The 15214-nt window shown below is 43.9% G+C and overlaps 1 protein-coding gene across 2 annotated transcripts in view; it reads right to left on the bottom strand.

Moving 5' to 3' along the window:
- The window catches only part of FAM234B (family with sequence similarity 234 member B), a 25122-nt gene that overhangs the window by 9728 nt on the left and 180 nt on the right, over positions 1-15214 (bottom strand). The window contains exons 2-8 of one of the 2 annotated variants that reach the window (XM_019545198.1): positions 9264-9656; positions 6998-7096; positions 4971-5159; positions 3174-3304; positions 2029-2176; positions 1543-1684; positions 810-953 (exon numbers count right to left, since the gene is read on the bottom strand). In XM_019545198.1, coding sequence (XP_019400743.1) covers positions 810-953; positions 1543-1684; positions 2029-2176; positions 3174-3304; positions 4971-5159; positions 6998-7096; positions 9264-9656 — 1246 coding nt within the window. The remainder of the gene's footprint in view (positions 1-809; positions 954-1542; positions 1685-2028; positions 2177-3173; positions 3305-4970; positions 5160-6997; positions 7097-9263; positions 9657-15214) is intronic. The other variant, XM_019545199.1, reaches the window with a different exon arrangement.

Here is a 15214-nt window from a genome sequence, read left to right as displayed (position 1 = left end):
CTCTTCCCCTTGGTTGGGTGGTCTGTAGTAGACTCCCACTGTTAAGTCTCTTTCCCTTCAACTGCCTTATATTCTAACCCAAAGCACTTCAGTATATATAGTCTCCCGTGTGGATCTGTGCTCTTCACTCATTGTCTGTGACGTGTTTCTGTAGTTGCCACCCTCATTATGACAGTGCCCTGTGCTTGTGTGTACTGTCTCCTGTTGGTCAGTAGCAAAATTGTCTTGTAAAAGTGGTAGAAATGGGTTTGGGAATCAGTACAGTCCTGGTGTTGGAAAGTACCTCTATTTGTTACATTGTAAAGTAGGTTCCCTTTATGCAAATTCAACTTATATCCTGTCTTCCAGGAATGCATGTATAGCAAAAAGCAAGGGAAACCTGTATCAAGCATAACTGTACAACAATTGAGTTGTATAATGAAGAACCTATGACCTTTTGCCTGTTAGGTTAGTATTGCACTTATGTGCCATTATCTCAGCATCTTGTGTATGACAGACTATGTACTGTTTGAATGCACAGGGATTACTCTGACTCATTTCACATACAGAGATCCATGTCACACTTGTGATCTAGCTTGTACTTTTTGCTGTTGCACACACTCAGAACAGAATACGACAATTCTTCCATTATTACTTCCATCCATTCTGCCCACCCCATAACATTAGAACAGGCTGCAAGAGCCCCATAGACACATAGCCCTCATTCTCAAGCATTTCTGCCATCTTAAGGAATTATTCTTGATGACTGTGAAGGGTGGGAATGATATGCATGTCCCACAGAGAGAGAGAGAGAACTCTAGCTGTGTAACCTGTGAATATCCTGAATCTCCAAGCTCCACTGGGGTTCTAGGTCCTGTCCCCGTAGTAAAGTCAGGCCATGCTTGGTGGTGATGAGAAGATTGCTGCAGTTGCTGTCTGAAGCCTTCACTGTTTGTAGAAACTCAACACCTCCACTACAAGAGACAGAAAACAGACACAAACCCATTGCTCAGGTTCTATCTATTCATTTACATACAAATTCAGTGTAATCTGTAGAGGATTTTGTTTTAGATCTTTTCTGTGACTGAATTCCCACTTTGCCTCCTAATCTAAATCAAGACCTGCAGTTTTTTCTGTGTCCTCAGCAATGTTAACAGGTTTCCCAGGTCCTGCCAATGGATGCATTCAACTCACCTTTCTGGGAGTTAGCTTAGAGACTGACAGATGCCCTGAGACCCTTGGCAAAACTGTAGGCCCAAACAGAGCTCTTAAAAGGGACTCCTATTTATCTAGAAATGCTGCTTTTCTCCCCATGCATGTATACACAAAGGCAGATGGAGGTGTAAGAACAGGACATGGGCTTACAGAAACAAGAAGTTCCATTTATAAACATGGCATTTCTCCCACTGGTCACTCACTGCAGGAGTGACTGTCATGGACATCACCCTGGTGACTTTGAAGAAGAAAGATATCAAAGTGGAAGTGGCAATCTTTGGAAGGATCAGGGAGATTCTTTCTCCCTTCCCCCTCCAACCTATCCAGAATGATTAGGCCATGTCCTACCTGTAAATGTCAATGAGTTCTGACAAGTTGACTGATCTGTGCTTCTCCCACTCTGGCTCTTCCTGTTGCAGCACTTGTGGGAAAATGTTACGGATTCTGGCTTGGGCAAAGATATCCCTCAACGAAACTGCTTGGACATTACCTAGGAGGTAAGTAACAGATGAGGTAAAGATTGAGATTCCTGACCTCAGTCAGGGGCCAATTAGAGTCCCAGCAGTGTGAGAGACAACATGCAGGAATGGGGGGATATTTTCCCAGGAGATGTGCTGCTAGAACACTAGTGGCTTGCGAAGCTCCAAGTGAGTCCTGTCCAAGCAAGAATCATTGCTTCTAATCTCCTTTCCACATTCACCATCCACAGCTTCCATCTTCTCCAACTCCATCATTTCCCAGAGAGAGACGGGCATGCTCTCAGCTATCTCAGTTTTAACGTGTCTTAAGAGAGAGATCAAAAAGAAGTGGAAAAGGCCAGTGATTCTAACTTACCAAAGCCAAACAGGATGTAAATAGCTCCTCGCCTGGTGATGTGGGCTTGGGGACCAATTAGTTTTCCTTCTCCATTGATGCTGTACTTCACAGGCCCACCTAGAGGGTTTCCAGTCTTTCCAGACAGCAAGATAAAGCACAGGTCAGGCTGCAAAGGGAAGAGATGCAGAAATTCTGATGGTTGACTCGTGGACAATAAGAAGCAATGAAATGTAGCAGCATCTTTGATGTGATAAATCATTTTGGTATCTCCTTTCTCCCACTCTCCTCTGTTCAGATACCTTTGTGAAATGAGCTGGCAGCCCTAATGCAGTTCTTTATATTGAGAAGTCCACATCAAAAACTCTAACCATCATACTAAGCACCTCCAGTATACAAATGGACTTTGAAAACTGACTTTTCTCAACCTTAAAGACAATGCATCATAAATCACTGGGGCATGTTACACAGCAGTGGCAGAGTGCTCAATCTCACCCCTGAGGGAATATACCCCCACCCTTGCTTTGTGTCTGACAACCAGGGAAATGAGGGGCTAAAGACAATTTACGGGGGCCTCAAGCCACCGCGAATTAAGTATGTTAGGAGCACAGGTCTTTTGTGAGATGCAAGGAATGCCCTCAGGGCATTCTCATTGCCTTATTTCCAGAGTTGGCATGCAATGAGAAGGAGTGGGTGGTTGGAGCACCTGTGGTTGTATAAGCATATCCAGGGAAGATGCACAGGGAAGTCTGCAACATTATTACCATACCTGTGCTTCTCTTCTGTGGGAGAACAGGCATATCATTCTCCAGGGCTCTCAGACCAGCATCTTTCCCTTGTGTAAAAATTCGTTTTTCAAAACAAAAACCATTACTACTAATGAGGGAATCACAAAACAGAGAGCAATTCACAAGACTTAGCCAGTGAACAATGATTAATTTGACAATTATCTTAATTATGTCTTCTGATAAAAGAGAAGGACAATGCAATTATTGCTTGGTCTCATTATCCTCCTAAGCCAGAGAAGGATGCCAGGTGTATACCTGGGGGGAATCTATTTGGACTGGGGATCTTTTGCCATTCTCCAGCTACACTGCCTTTAAATCATGCTAGCTGTTTGCCAGAAATTAAGCTCCTTCCAGACTTCTACTGGGGATATATTGTACCTGCGTCTCCCCAATGGCCAGGACTACCAGATCTCCAATCCCATCTCCATCCACATCTGGCAGCGTAACAGCTGGTGCAGCCAGAGTCCCACTTGGCAGGTGGTCAGGGTTTAGTCTCCAGACGGTTCTTCCTTTGGGAGAACACAAGCGAGCACAACAGCATTTCACAACAGCAAGATTAACAGGAGACCCCTAGGAATTCAACAAAGTGTTCCTGAAGTATGAAGAGAGGGAAAGTCACTTTTCCCCAACAATTTAACTAACCCAACCTAGAGGAGGTTGAGACTTTCCAAAATGGACGGGAGTGTTTTCCTCGTTTCTTCATACAGGCTTTGAGTCACAACCTGCCAATGCTTTCTGTCCCCCACCCTGGGGATTTCTCTATATAGAACTGTTGACTGCAACTCTTACTGAAGTAGAGGGATATTTTTCAAGATCATTTCTTGGGATCAAATCATAAATAAGAGTAAAGCTCTGCATGACACCTACTGTTCTAACTGGTCGGCAGCAAAGCTTGTTTGCTGATGGGACAACCATGAAAAAAACTCCTGGGAAATGGAACAGATGGGACTTGACTGTTAAAAGGACAGACCCTGAAAACGGGAATCTGTGCGTCAGTTCATTTTCCAGCAGGAAACAGCTACTATCAAGCTCTTTCCACTTGGGGAATAAAAATATGTTAGCAGAATTAATTTTAAACATGCTTTGTCAGTCTACTGACCAACTATATTTATTGATATAGGAGTCTAGTAAAAATACAATTTACCCACTTTCAAATTTTAAAAGAAAATCATCCTCAAAGTAATTCCAGCTCCTTTACTTCCTGCACCCTCACCATCCCACCCTAGCCCCTTCACACTCATACACCAAAGACTATACGTTTACAAGAACTCTTAAAATTCCCCTTCTGCTGTGAGGAAGCCTGAGCTACAGAATACAGAAAAGCAAGGGGTAGACCTGCAAACACTTAAGCTCGTGAGAAATGTTACTCACGTGAGTAGTCCCACCAAGTTTAGAAAGACTCTTCTTTGCCCTGGTCTTGCACACATGCATGTGAAGTGCCATTAAAATTAATTCACTATAAATATGTGAAAGTCAAGTGGTATTGGTTAGCTGGTTAGCTTCCAGTGGACACAGATCTCCTGCAACAGTTTTCTCTTCCATAGTTAGCACTAAGATTTCATTGAAAATGTCCATGTATTTTCATTCAAATTTCAAGAATACTTTCTGATCTTTGCTTATAATTCACTGTTTATGTTAACATCCCCACTAATAAAATTTACTTGCTCAGATAATCACAGGAAACAAACCCCAGAAGGATGTGAACAATATCAAAGTGATTCCAGATGCAATATTTATTTAGATCAAGTAAGTGCTATAGACTTCAATTCTCTTGAAGATTTAACTGGCTGCAGTAGTCTTCCTCACCTCTTTCCCCAGAACTATTGTGCAGTGTTTCTGTATGCAGAAAACCAGCTATAGAAATTTCACTATATAGGTGGATATGTTTCAGTGGTTGATAAAGTGACAATTGGCATATCCTTACATCTATTTCACAGAAATATTGTAGAGATACATTAAAGTCTTAAAGCTCTTTGACAATGCTGGATCAAGGAATTGCTATCAATATGTGAAGGATTAGATTATGTTATTCTTTGTCACCTGAATTCATTGGTGATTAGATTATCTTCTGGGTTACTCTACAGTGGGCTTTTCACTATGTTACTACCATGAAACACGGTGGCTGAATTATTCAGGGTGATGGGTATATCCATATGTTTGCATCAGGATATCTACCTGTGGAAGCATTGAGAAGGCTGAGGAATTTAGATGTTCCAGTCACCAAGCAGACTGGCTCTGCTGTGGCTGTGTGAGTCAGTCCTTTGCACTGTACACTCCGAGTGTCCTCTGGAATGTGGATGGACCACAATGTGCTTCCATTCATGCCCGAAAGGGCCACTACAGTTACCGAGGGCCTGGAGACACCTGAAAACATAGAGGGGAAGCAGTGAAGTGCTTTAGTATCTAATAAAGGAATGGCCAAATAGAAAAAACAAATCAGTCCTCAGGGGATAGGCTGCTACTCTGCAGTGGTCTACAGTAGAAAAGGTGAAAGTCACTGGATCCACAAGAACCCCATAAGATTGGGAATTTCAATCCTCAGTTAGCTGATGGAAATGGAATTGGCAGGCAGCTGGTGTGGAGGGGACCTGAAATAATGGATCTCTGGGTGGTTGGCAAAGGAACAAAATTGTTTCCATACCTGAGCAAACTACATTGCTCCATTCAATTTGTCACCCTTTGTGCTTTCATACCAGATTAGCTGTTAAATAATGGGTCTTTCAGAACCTTCATCCTGCTGCTGGAAATTGTAAACCATCCACAAAGAACCAAATAATTATTCAGACGGTCCTACACGTGCTGAAATTCTGAAGGAGCAAAATTGTGCGCTATACTCTAAGCTTTTTGAATTTGTATGTGAAAGCCTGAAGTGCATGTGAACCAGTGCACTATCTTCCTGAGTTTCAAAACAGTGAACCATAACCATTATGTGAATGCAAAGTGCACAAAGTTGCTTTAACAGAATGTAACCTCTGATTTCTAACAATGCCAAATTTAATGTAACCTGATATAAGATATTGTTTCAACATAAGGTGGGAATGAACTACTTGGACCATCAAGTCCAGTCCCCTACAGCCACGGGGAATGCTGAAAACCAACATCCAGCTAATGTGCTTATGCTGTGGCCTCAGAAGAAGTTCTCTGAAAATTCCCTGAAACATCCCTATTCACTTCTATTCATTGGTAAAGCACCCAATCTTCCCCAAACTTGTGGAGTCAATACAAAAATCTGCAATGTATAACATGACAATGTGGGTACAATGTAAATTAAGCAGAACCGAATGACAATTAATCATCCAGCCTGCAGACTGAATGATTTATTTTCATGTTTAACTTATTAAAATCTCATTTTTTTTAATTGACATGATGGTACCATAAGGCTTTTTACTTGCTGCTATGGAATCCCTCAGGCTATGGGGAGCTTGCTATACAAACTGGCTAGTCATGTAGTATGTGGAGCCTGGTTTATGTGACATCATGCTAATGAAGGAATGAAAATGTCTGCCCTAGCTAATTATATTCACGCTATGGCTATCACTGCAATGCTTTAGCACTGGTTGTTTCATGATGTTTCTGATTCACTCCTGCCTGAGATCATCTTATATACAACATAATATGTCCTCACCCATTGACAAGCTCAACCCCTGGCCTGCTGAGTGATTTTGGACAAATCACTCAGCCTCTCCACATCTGAGTTTCCCCATCTGTAAAATGGGGATAATAACCCTGACCTCCTTTGTAAAGGTCTGCTGGCATAAAGCTCTAGCTGAGAGAGAGAAATGATTTGTTGTTAATATTTTGGTAGTCCACTGTGGTTCAGTCAGGGACAAGAGACCACCTTAGATTGGGCAAGGCTCAAACCCAGTACAAGTGATGGCCTAGCATCAAAAAGCTTGCTGTTTAAGTAAGAAAAAATAGGTGGATGCAACAAATAGCCAGGGGAACACAAGCTGCCAGTGAGATTATGAACAGCATGATCAGCAGTAGGCACAAGCGCACCAGGTGCCTAATCACAAGGAAGCTTTCTACAGGAATTATGGAAAAGGTGACTACACCGGGGGGCTTAGATTCTAAAGGATCTTCTCTCATGCATCAAGGGAGAACATGTAAAGCTCCCAGTTGGAAGGCCTAACAAACAAACAATCAAGGGTAGCATTCTTGGTGGAGCAAAAGCAACAGTTGACACAGGCCAGTGTGCTTACCCATGACACTAGCATTCATCAGGGCAGCAAAGGAGAGCAGGATGTCAGGAAGCCCGTCACCATTCACGTCAGAGAGTTCCAGTGGAAACAGTACCCCACCTGAAACAGTCCAAAACCCCAAGAAGTTACAATCAGAATGACCACCAACCCCATTCTCCACTGTGGAATGAAGACTGGCAAGAAAGAAAAGGGCTTGACCATCCAATCACTGTGGAACCTACAAGGAAACCACTGAAATGGTGATTTGACCCCAGCAGTCTTTCCTGCCCAGATCAGGGGGACTGGACCCCATGATCTCATGAGGTCCCTTCCAACTTGAAACATCTGTGAATCTGTGAAATGAAGCAGCTGTTTTTCCCTTCCCACACAACAGAAATACAGCACCCAAGTCAGAGAAAGAAACAGTACAGCTCACAAGATCTGATAGAGACAAGAGATCTGCTTCTCACTTTATTTACAGAGATGATCTGGGAGCCACATCTGACTGGACCCCAAGATCCTGGAAGTGGGAGGCAGAAAGCAGGGAAAGAGACAGAGGCACATGTGTGCCTCACAGAAGTCATATTACAGATCACTGCTGCTTTACTGCAGATACCAAAATGACAGGGAGCCACTTCAAAAATACCACAGATTGGACAGATAATTTGTGCCTGAGAGCCGGTCCCAGAACATGCAGCTAATCTATAGGTGTAATTAGAAGAGAAAAATGCCAAGGAAGCAAACTTATTTTAGCTAACTTGGGGTAACAAAGGCTAGGGACAGGTATTACATATAAATTGGTTTAAGTGATCAGAAATTGGTTTAAACTTGTAACAGAACAGATGTTCAGTACATATAAACCCATCTGAAAATGGCTGAAACTGGTTTGAGATACACCTGGTTGAATGTAGTATCAGGCTGAACTGATTTGGCTCAAACCAGTATATGCAATGTCTGTGTCAGACCCCTTGCTGGTTTAAGATAAACCAGACCCCCCAGCAGCCTGGCATGCTCTCTAGGCTGGGCTGGGCAGGGCTCCCTGCTCCACAGCAGGGCTGGCCCTTCCCCTCTGCTCCCTGGCTGGAGCTCAGCAGAGACTGAAGGTACAGCAGGGTCTGCTGGCTTCTCCCTGCCCTCCCTCGCTCCCCACCACCACATTTGCACCTGAAGCAGGAATCCCTCCTGCCCCAGCCTCATGGACACTAGGCATGTGGTATGCTAGCTAATGCTGAGGGATGTCTGTGTGTGTCTCCAATTTCACTGGCATAAGCAGACAGAACAGTGACCCCTTAGGGCTTTTTGGAGCTAATCAATAGGTCAGCTGGTAAGTTGTTTAAGAAGAGTTTGAATTAATGGAGAGAGGCTATTGTTTTGCTGATGAGGTGAAAACACTGTTATCAGCCCTCTGCTAGCTTGCTTGCCTGTCTGTTTGCTGCAGGCAGTATACAGAAGCAGGGAAAGGGAGACTGAAAACTCCGTTTCATCAACAGATGCATGCACTGCACACCTCCCCCTTGTCTCAGAGTGCTAGCAGGGGGCTGAGGGCTGGGAAAAGCCTGGGAGGTGCAAGCAGGGTGGGGGTTTACACCCCTGCCTAATCAGAGGTCCTACCCAGGCCTGGCCATGCCCCCTGCCAGCTCAGCACTCTGGAAGAAAAGGGAGGGCTACTTTAGCACCCTCCAGCTTCTAGCCTGAGCCACTGCAGGCATGTGCCTGAATTTCCTCAGTCCTCATGTCTGTCCAGTTACAAACCAATTCAGCCTAGCGAGGTTAGACTAACCTGCAAAGATTGAATCAATTCAGGCTCAGGCTTCTGAATGTCTCTCCCTAGCCAAGAACAGATCTCTCACTCAAAGAAGGAGGAGCTTGTAGAGTGTTAAGTTTATATAAGGAGCTGCTGGGTCCAAAGGGAACTGTCCATCTATACTTGGAGAGAGTTCCAAAATAGCTAACCCCATACAGACTGAGGGATAAAGCAGGCAAAGAATCAGAAGAGAATTGTTATTTTATTGGTGTGCAAACTAATCTCTTTGTTGGCCCTGAGATGTATCTTCTATTGCCCATGACACATACCATGTTTAACAGGTATCACCCCAAAGCAAGAGGCAGGCTGCATCAGCCATGTGCCTATCTGTGGCTTCAGAGCATCTGCAGTGGTGAAGAAAGGATTGCTTCGCTACTTCTGTCCTCTAAGCAAACTCTCTCAGATGGGTCTCTCCCTCAGCACACACCCTGTCAGCTGCCCTTCCCTGCTCCCACAAAATTACTGCTTCTCAGGATTTCTCACCTGCTTCCTGACCCAGGTGGTGGATCCAGGTGTTATGCAAATCCCTAGGAGGACAAGGAATTAGAAAAGCACAGACCAGCACCAGAATCATAGAGATAACCATGGTGAGGAGAAAGACTGCTGTGCGCAAGTAAGGCATCAGGGAGGTGGCTGCCTTCTGCTCCGGGCCAATGGCAGCCTCTGCAGGGTACCTCTCAGCTGTGCTCTCTGAGGGGTGCTGTTTTGTCATCCCCACCTCCACATCCGAGTCTGGGTCCTGCACCTCTTCCAGGGCGCTCTTCCCATTCTTGACTCCTCCATTCTTCTGCAGGTTGAGCACAAGGTCATCTTCACTCTCATCACTGTCAGCCTGAGTGAGAGGATCATACTCCCCTAGGTCTGGGCTCTTTTTTCCTGAGGCAAGAAACAGGGAGGGATAAAGAAAGGGGAGGAAAGAAAGAAAAACGTTCTTGACAAGGTTGGGTCCCAAGACTAAGGGGCATGTGAGAGAGGAATAGTTGTCTGTATTTGGAATATATACATATGACGGATGCCTCCGGAGGGGCCCAATGTGCACTGTGCATGTATATACATTCACAAGGTCTCAGAGTGGAAGCTACAGAAAAACAGATCCCAACAGTTTTATCTTCCCCAAGGAACATAAAATCAGGATTTACTTAATTCCCCCTAATGCTTTCCTGTTCTATAATGAGAAACAGTTCTGTGGAGCTACCATACCAGATTTTTATGTTTAACTCACTTCATTTCCAATGCCCAACCTCTTCTCAGCTCTCTTCTGACTCCAGATTAGTACCTATTCTCAAAACTATAATCACAAAGAAGCTTCTCTTCACTTGGTAGGTTTTAGATTACATCAACTGCAGGGTCCTCTCTATCATATTCTTCACTCTCCTGCCTGATCCAGTCACTGATTATGACATCAATGACATAATTATTTATGTGGGAATGAGTTGTGCTGCCAGATGCTACACTGGGCCTTGAGATGTTTAAAAGGATGCTCATAAGCCCTAAATCAGCTATACATCAAATGTGAAAATGCAGATTAACTGTAACTGGTCTCAGAGACTAATGATGACAGGAAATGTGCCAAAGAGAAGAAATTAAAACCTTCAGGCTCTTACAATAACATTCACTGAGCCAAACTGCAAAAACATAGCTTTTTCTTAAATTTCTTTTTACTTTCTCAATGCACAGTGTAGCACGCAGCTGCTCCATTACTTAAGGCGTACTATAAAAGATGCAGTCTGTGCCACGTGGTAGAGTTAATTTTACAGCAGTTATGTTTAGTTTCCCCAGTGGTAAAAAGATTCCAGCATCCTGAGAGAGAGACTTAATAAAGGATACTGTCCAAACTAGCAATATTTCTCAACCTAGGATAAATGTTTTAAGTACATTTGTATACCATAAAAGAGTCCTCACTTATTCATCTCATTCTAAATTTGTAGCTTTAATGTTAAAATTAAGGCAAAAATTAGAATTTAAATATATTTAAAAAAACCAAATACTGCAAGTCACAGCAAATCTTTACTGTCCCCATCAAAATGGAAGCAGCCGTGGTTAAAACAGTATCAACTAATGGGTTCCTCACAAAGAAAGCATCACCTTTTAGTTAAGCTCAGTTATTTAAACCAATTATAACCACTTGTGTTCTGAACTATTTGCATCCACACACAGACTTGCACTGATGTGACTAAATCTGTTTTCATTCATATTTAAGGTTAACTAGAGGTCCATGTAGGAGCTAACCTTGCATTCAGTTTCTGCATTGTGATCAGCATGGAACCACACTGACTGCAATGGCACTCTGTGCCCACCCAGCTGTCTGCATGCAGAGATCACAATGCAGGAGAGAAGCTTCAGCCCCACCGATGTGAATATTTTTGGAGTTATGCCTGCAAGCTGGGCCTCACCCAATGAATGGGACATTAACATATAGAGAATTTAGAGCAGGTAAAAGATTCTCGATTGTAAACTGAAGATGGAAATACTGTGCTTATTCATAGTGAAGTTGTATCATATGACTCCTGTTCTAAGGGCCATCTATGGGTGACAGAAGAGCCCATTCAGTTCATGACCATGGTATGCGTCAGGTGCCCAGTCAGGCATCACCCATGGTGGAGGTTCTGAAATGAGGACTTTTTTTGTACTTACGGATCTGAGGTGGATTCTATCTCATTAAATGAACTATTGACTTTCAGGTAAGGAATTCAATATTAATTTTTTAAGGCCAGCACGGAAAACAGTCTTTAGCATTTATAATGGAACATGGATATAATTTAGACCCCAAAATCCAAAACAGAAACCGTGAATATCTCTGTCTAGCTGCTGCCTAACTCTAGAGGCATGTAGAATCCCTGGATGCTTTGTTCCCAACTCTGGTGAACAGCTCAGCACCCAGATCACACCTAAGCCTGATAAGGTGCCAGAACCACTCTGGAAACTTGATCCAGTGGCCAGGGGTGACAGGTGCCTCCTGAGTTTAGGGGGGTACAATTTGTGGGCAGGCCCGGGGATGGGCCAAAAGCCCTGTATTCACTCAAAAAACTTCTGTGCTGTGGCTTAGTGCCACCCCTCTCCCTCAACACACCGCCAGCCCACATAGCAAAAAAACTGCCCCGTCCTGAGCGGTGCCAAGTCAGGAGACAACTTCAGGGGGGGCACGTGCCTCCGCATACCCACCCCCAAGTTGCCTGTGCCAGTGGTCATTCTCAGGGCATACCTACCAGATCTGGCTCTGTACAAAATACAATGGCAGCTACCATGTTTTTTAATATCTGAAGAGAGGAAGAAGGTGTACTGTTGTCCCACCTTTTACACAATAGCCAATTCATTCTGAGTATGCGCTCTAGGTAAGGAGGCATGAGTTCAATGCTATCCTCTGCATGACGGGATTCAAAATCACATCTCCCACCTTCATGGAGAGTGCCCTAACTACCAGGCTAGAGACATTTTTGAGGTGGGGAGTGTTTTCTGTGCTCTATACCTTTCCTGTTGAAATAACTTTGCACAGTAGAGTAGCCTCCAGTTTAATTGGGCCAGAACTAGGAAACAGAAGGGACATGAGTCTATAATTTAGTGGTTAGAGCATTTGTGAGGATGGGGTGTGACCCAGGTTTTCATCCTTGCTCCAAGGACTGCTTGTTCCATATCAGGAAACACAACTGTCCACAGTCAAAAGAATAATTATGATTTTATTTTCTCAATTTGTCAGATGCTTCTGAATTTCAGGCAAGATTACACACACAACTACATCTCCAATTGGTGATAGTTAAAGTAGCAAAACCCCATTACCTGACCAATCTACAGTGACATTAAGTTAGGGAACCAGGCTTCTGAAAATATTTTAGAAAGACGGATATAAATAGAATTAAGTAATTTATACAAATAAAGGCAGTCACTCCACTTAAGGAACTTGATTTACTGAGAAGTACTTTGGACATCAAACTCTGCCTTCTGATCACTGGTCCAAGACTGGAGATTAGAGATGACTGGTCTTCCAAAAAGTGTCTTAAAACTTTCTAGCCATGAATTACCAATAATCAGAAAACCTGGTATCTTATACAGTCTCAGATGTAGAAAATAATCTCAGCTTTCCAACAGCCTTACAGCAAATTTTCAGTTCTGGTTTGTGGATAGCCAGTGGTTTGTGGAACATTTGCTGTTGGTCCGTGGTCAAGTGATTGATCACAGACACCTGATCAAATACCAGGAAGAATATTTTTGAAAGTAGAAGTAGGAATGAGTTGCCCAACCACTGTTGACTTCAGTAGTTGTTAGCAGAAGCAGAAGTGGGAATGAGTTGCCAAACCCCCATTAACTTCAATGAGAGTTGGGTTCCTAGCAGCCCATTGTGCCTTTGAAAATGCCCTGAGCACTATCCTAATATTAATTTCCTACATAAGAGGTCACTGTGTTTGGCACAGGGATGTTATATAAACTTGAGCTGGAGAAAAAACAGTCCATCTGATTATTAATCAGCAGGATGGCATCCAGGAGGCAATCTCTATATTAAGACTAAGTTCATTTTATAAAGGATTCTTTTTGAGCACTGACGGCTTGGGAGAGATCAAATTGTCACTGATCTCTCAGCCCACTGTAGTGCTTTTTTCTTAGCACTGCTTCTTGGATTAAATGGAACAAATCCTAGACTTTGGAACAGTATATTTTTTATTCTTGTTCCTCTTGATTTTAGACAAGAGCCCAGTTCCAATATCCTTTCAACACTCTTCAGTCCTGTGATCATCTATTTTTCTTTGCTGTTATGAGTTGGCAGACACTACTTGCTGAGTCCATCACATATCTCACTACACTCTTGGAAAGATAAGTTACCACATATTTGTGTGATTAATGTAACAAGAAGCAGAAAGAAAATCAGCCATAACAAGAAAATTTTGGCCTTCCTGCTGATATATCAAGCTTCATTTACAGTATGTTAATCAAACAAGTAAGATCTTTAACGTGCAAATTAATCTGAGTAAAGATAAGAAGTGTTTATGTAAGTTTATAAGTGTTACAACCTGCAGTTTATACTTTCTCTTTTCCTGAGAAGCGTTGAGCACCTGTTCCTCCAATTTAGTTAAACAATAGCCATATTTAACCGAGATTAGTAGATCACAAATCTTCTTTTGAATTATACTGAGAACAAACTGTCCCATAAATTAAAAACAAACAGTTGCAGTAAAGCTGCACTTTTGCAGAAGGCTTCCAATGCCTGAGGTCAGATCTTGTGAAGGCCACTGTGATCTTCATGGCCCAATGGACAAAGATCATGTCACCAACTTATATTACTCCACTTCAGACAAGGAAGCACTGTGCAAATGACAGGGCCTAGAAGACGGGTGGAGTGGCAGTAGCCAGTACCCGGTATGGTAACTGTGTTCCTGGGCTTTCCCTGGTGACGCAAAGGTGGACGAGGCACTTTCCCATTGGCTAAACATTGCTACCTACATTGGCAAAAACCACTAGGAAAACTTGTCCAGTCTAGTCTACAGATAACTATATACTTGCAAGGTCTGTTTCCTGAACATTGCAATTCCTTCTTGACTTCCACAGAGAAACATAATTTGCTGTAATTATATGTCTGAAATGCTTGCTCCTTCACAACAACTGTCCAATTGCTTGACTCCCCTCTATGACCTGTGAGAGTGGGTAGATAGTCATGTCAGGCAGCAGGCAGGGCACAGCAGCACCTTAGAGACTAAACCAGAGATGTATAGCACGAGCTTCCACAAGCTTCAGGCTTACTTCGTCAGATGCTGTGCTCCGAGTACCCAGTTACAGATATATGCTCTCTGTTTATATAGAAGCTGCTCTGACCATTTGTGGATAGGGCGGGCTAGAAATTTAAATAGTAACATTAATAGCAACAGTAAGATCTTGTCTCTCATTTTTAATGGGAACAAAGATGGAGATGCTTGATAATCCTAGATGCTTGACAATGACAGGTATTCAACAGGATTATGACATCGACCTCGAGACATGCAGACACTCGTCCTGATGCCAACCCAGGGCCTCGGCTCCCAAGAGCATCTTATCTAGGGGAATGACATGGGCAGGGGCACAGGATGGGGCAGGTGCCCCTCTCGCCCTGAAGCGAAGCAGCTGGGGTTGTCACGGGCAAAGTCAGGTACAGCCACAGGGTGCCACATACCCAGGCCTGGGGAAGGCCGTGGCTGAACCCTGCCTCCGTCGCTTGCACAGGGGTGTGCGGTTTTGCTAGGAGGGCAGACGATGGGTTGGCATGAGCCGGCGTGGGCAGGGATGATCCTGGCTCGGGCAGGGGCTGGCCGAGAGGGACTCTGGCGGGCCCAGCCAGCCCCCTGCTCCATGCCTCCGCGCTCAGAGGGTCTCCATCCACCCGCGATGGGAGGGGCGCCCTCCCTGCCCAGGGGCGACAAGATCTGCTCCCCTGCCGCCCCCCGTGGCCCAGCGCAGCAGCACGCACGGGACCT

The sequence above is a fragment of the Crocodylus porosus genome, unplaced genomic scaffold (assembly GCF_001723895.1).
Source record: "Crocodylus porosus isolate Cpor-Errol unplaced genomic scaffold, CroPor_comp1, whole genome shotgun sequence".
NCBI lineage: Eukaryota > Metazoa > Chordata > Crocodylia > Crocodylidae > Crocodylus > Crocodylus porosus.
Note: the sequence above shows the minus strand (reverse complement) of the source record. Positions and strands in the feature narration are given on the sequence as shown.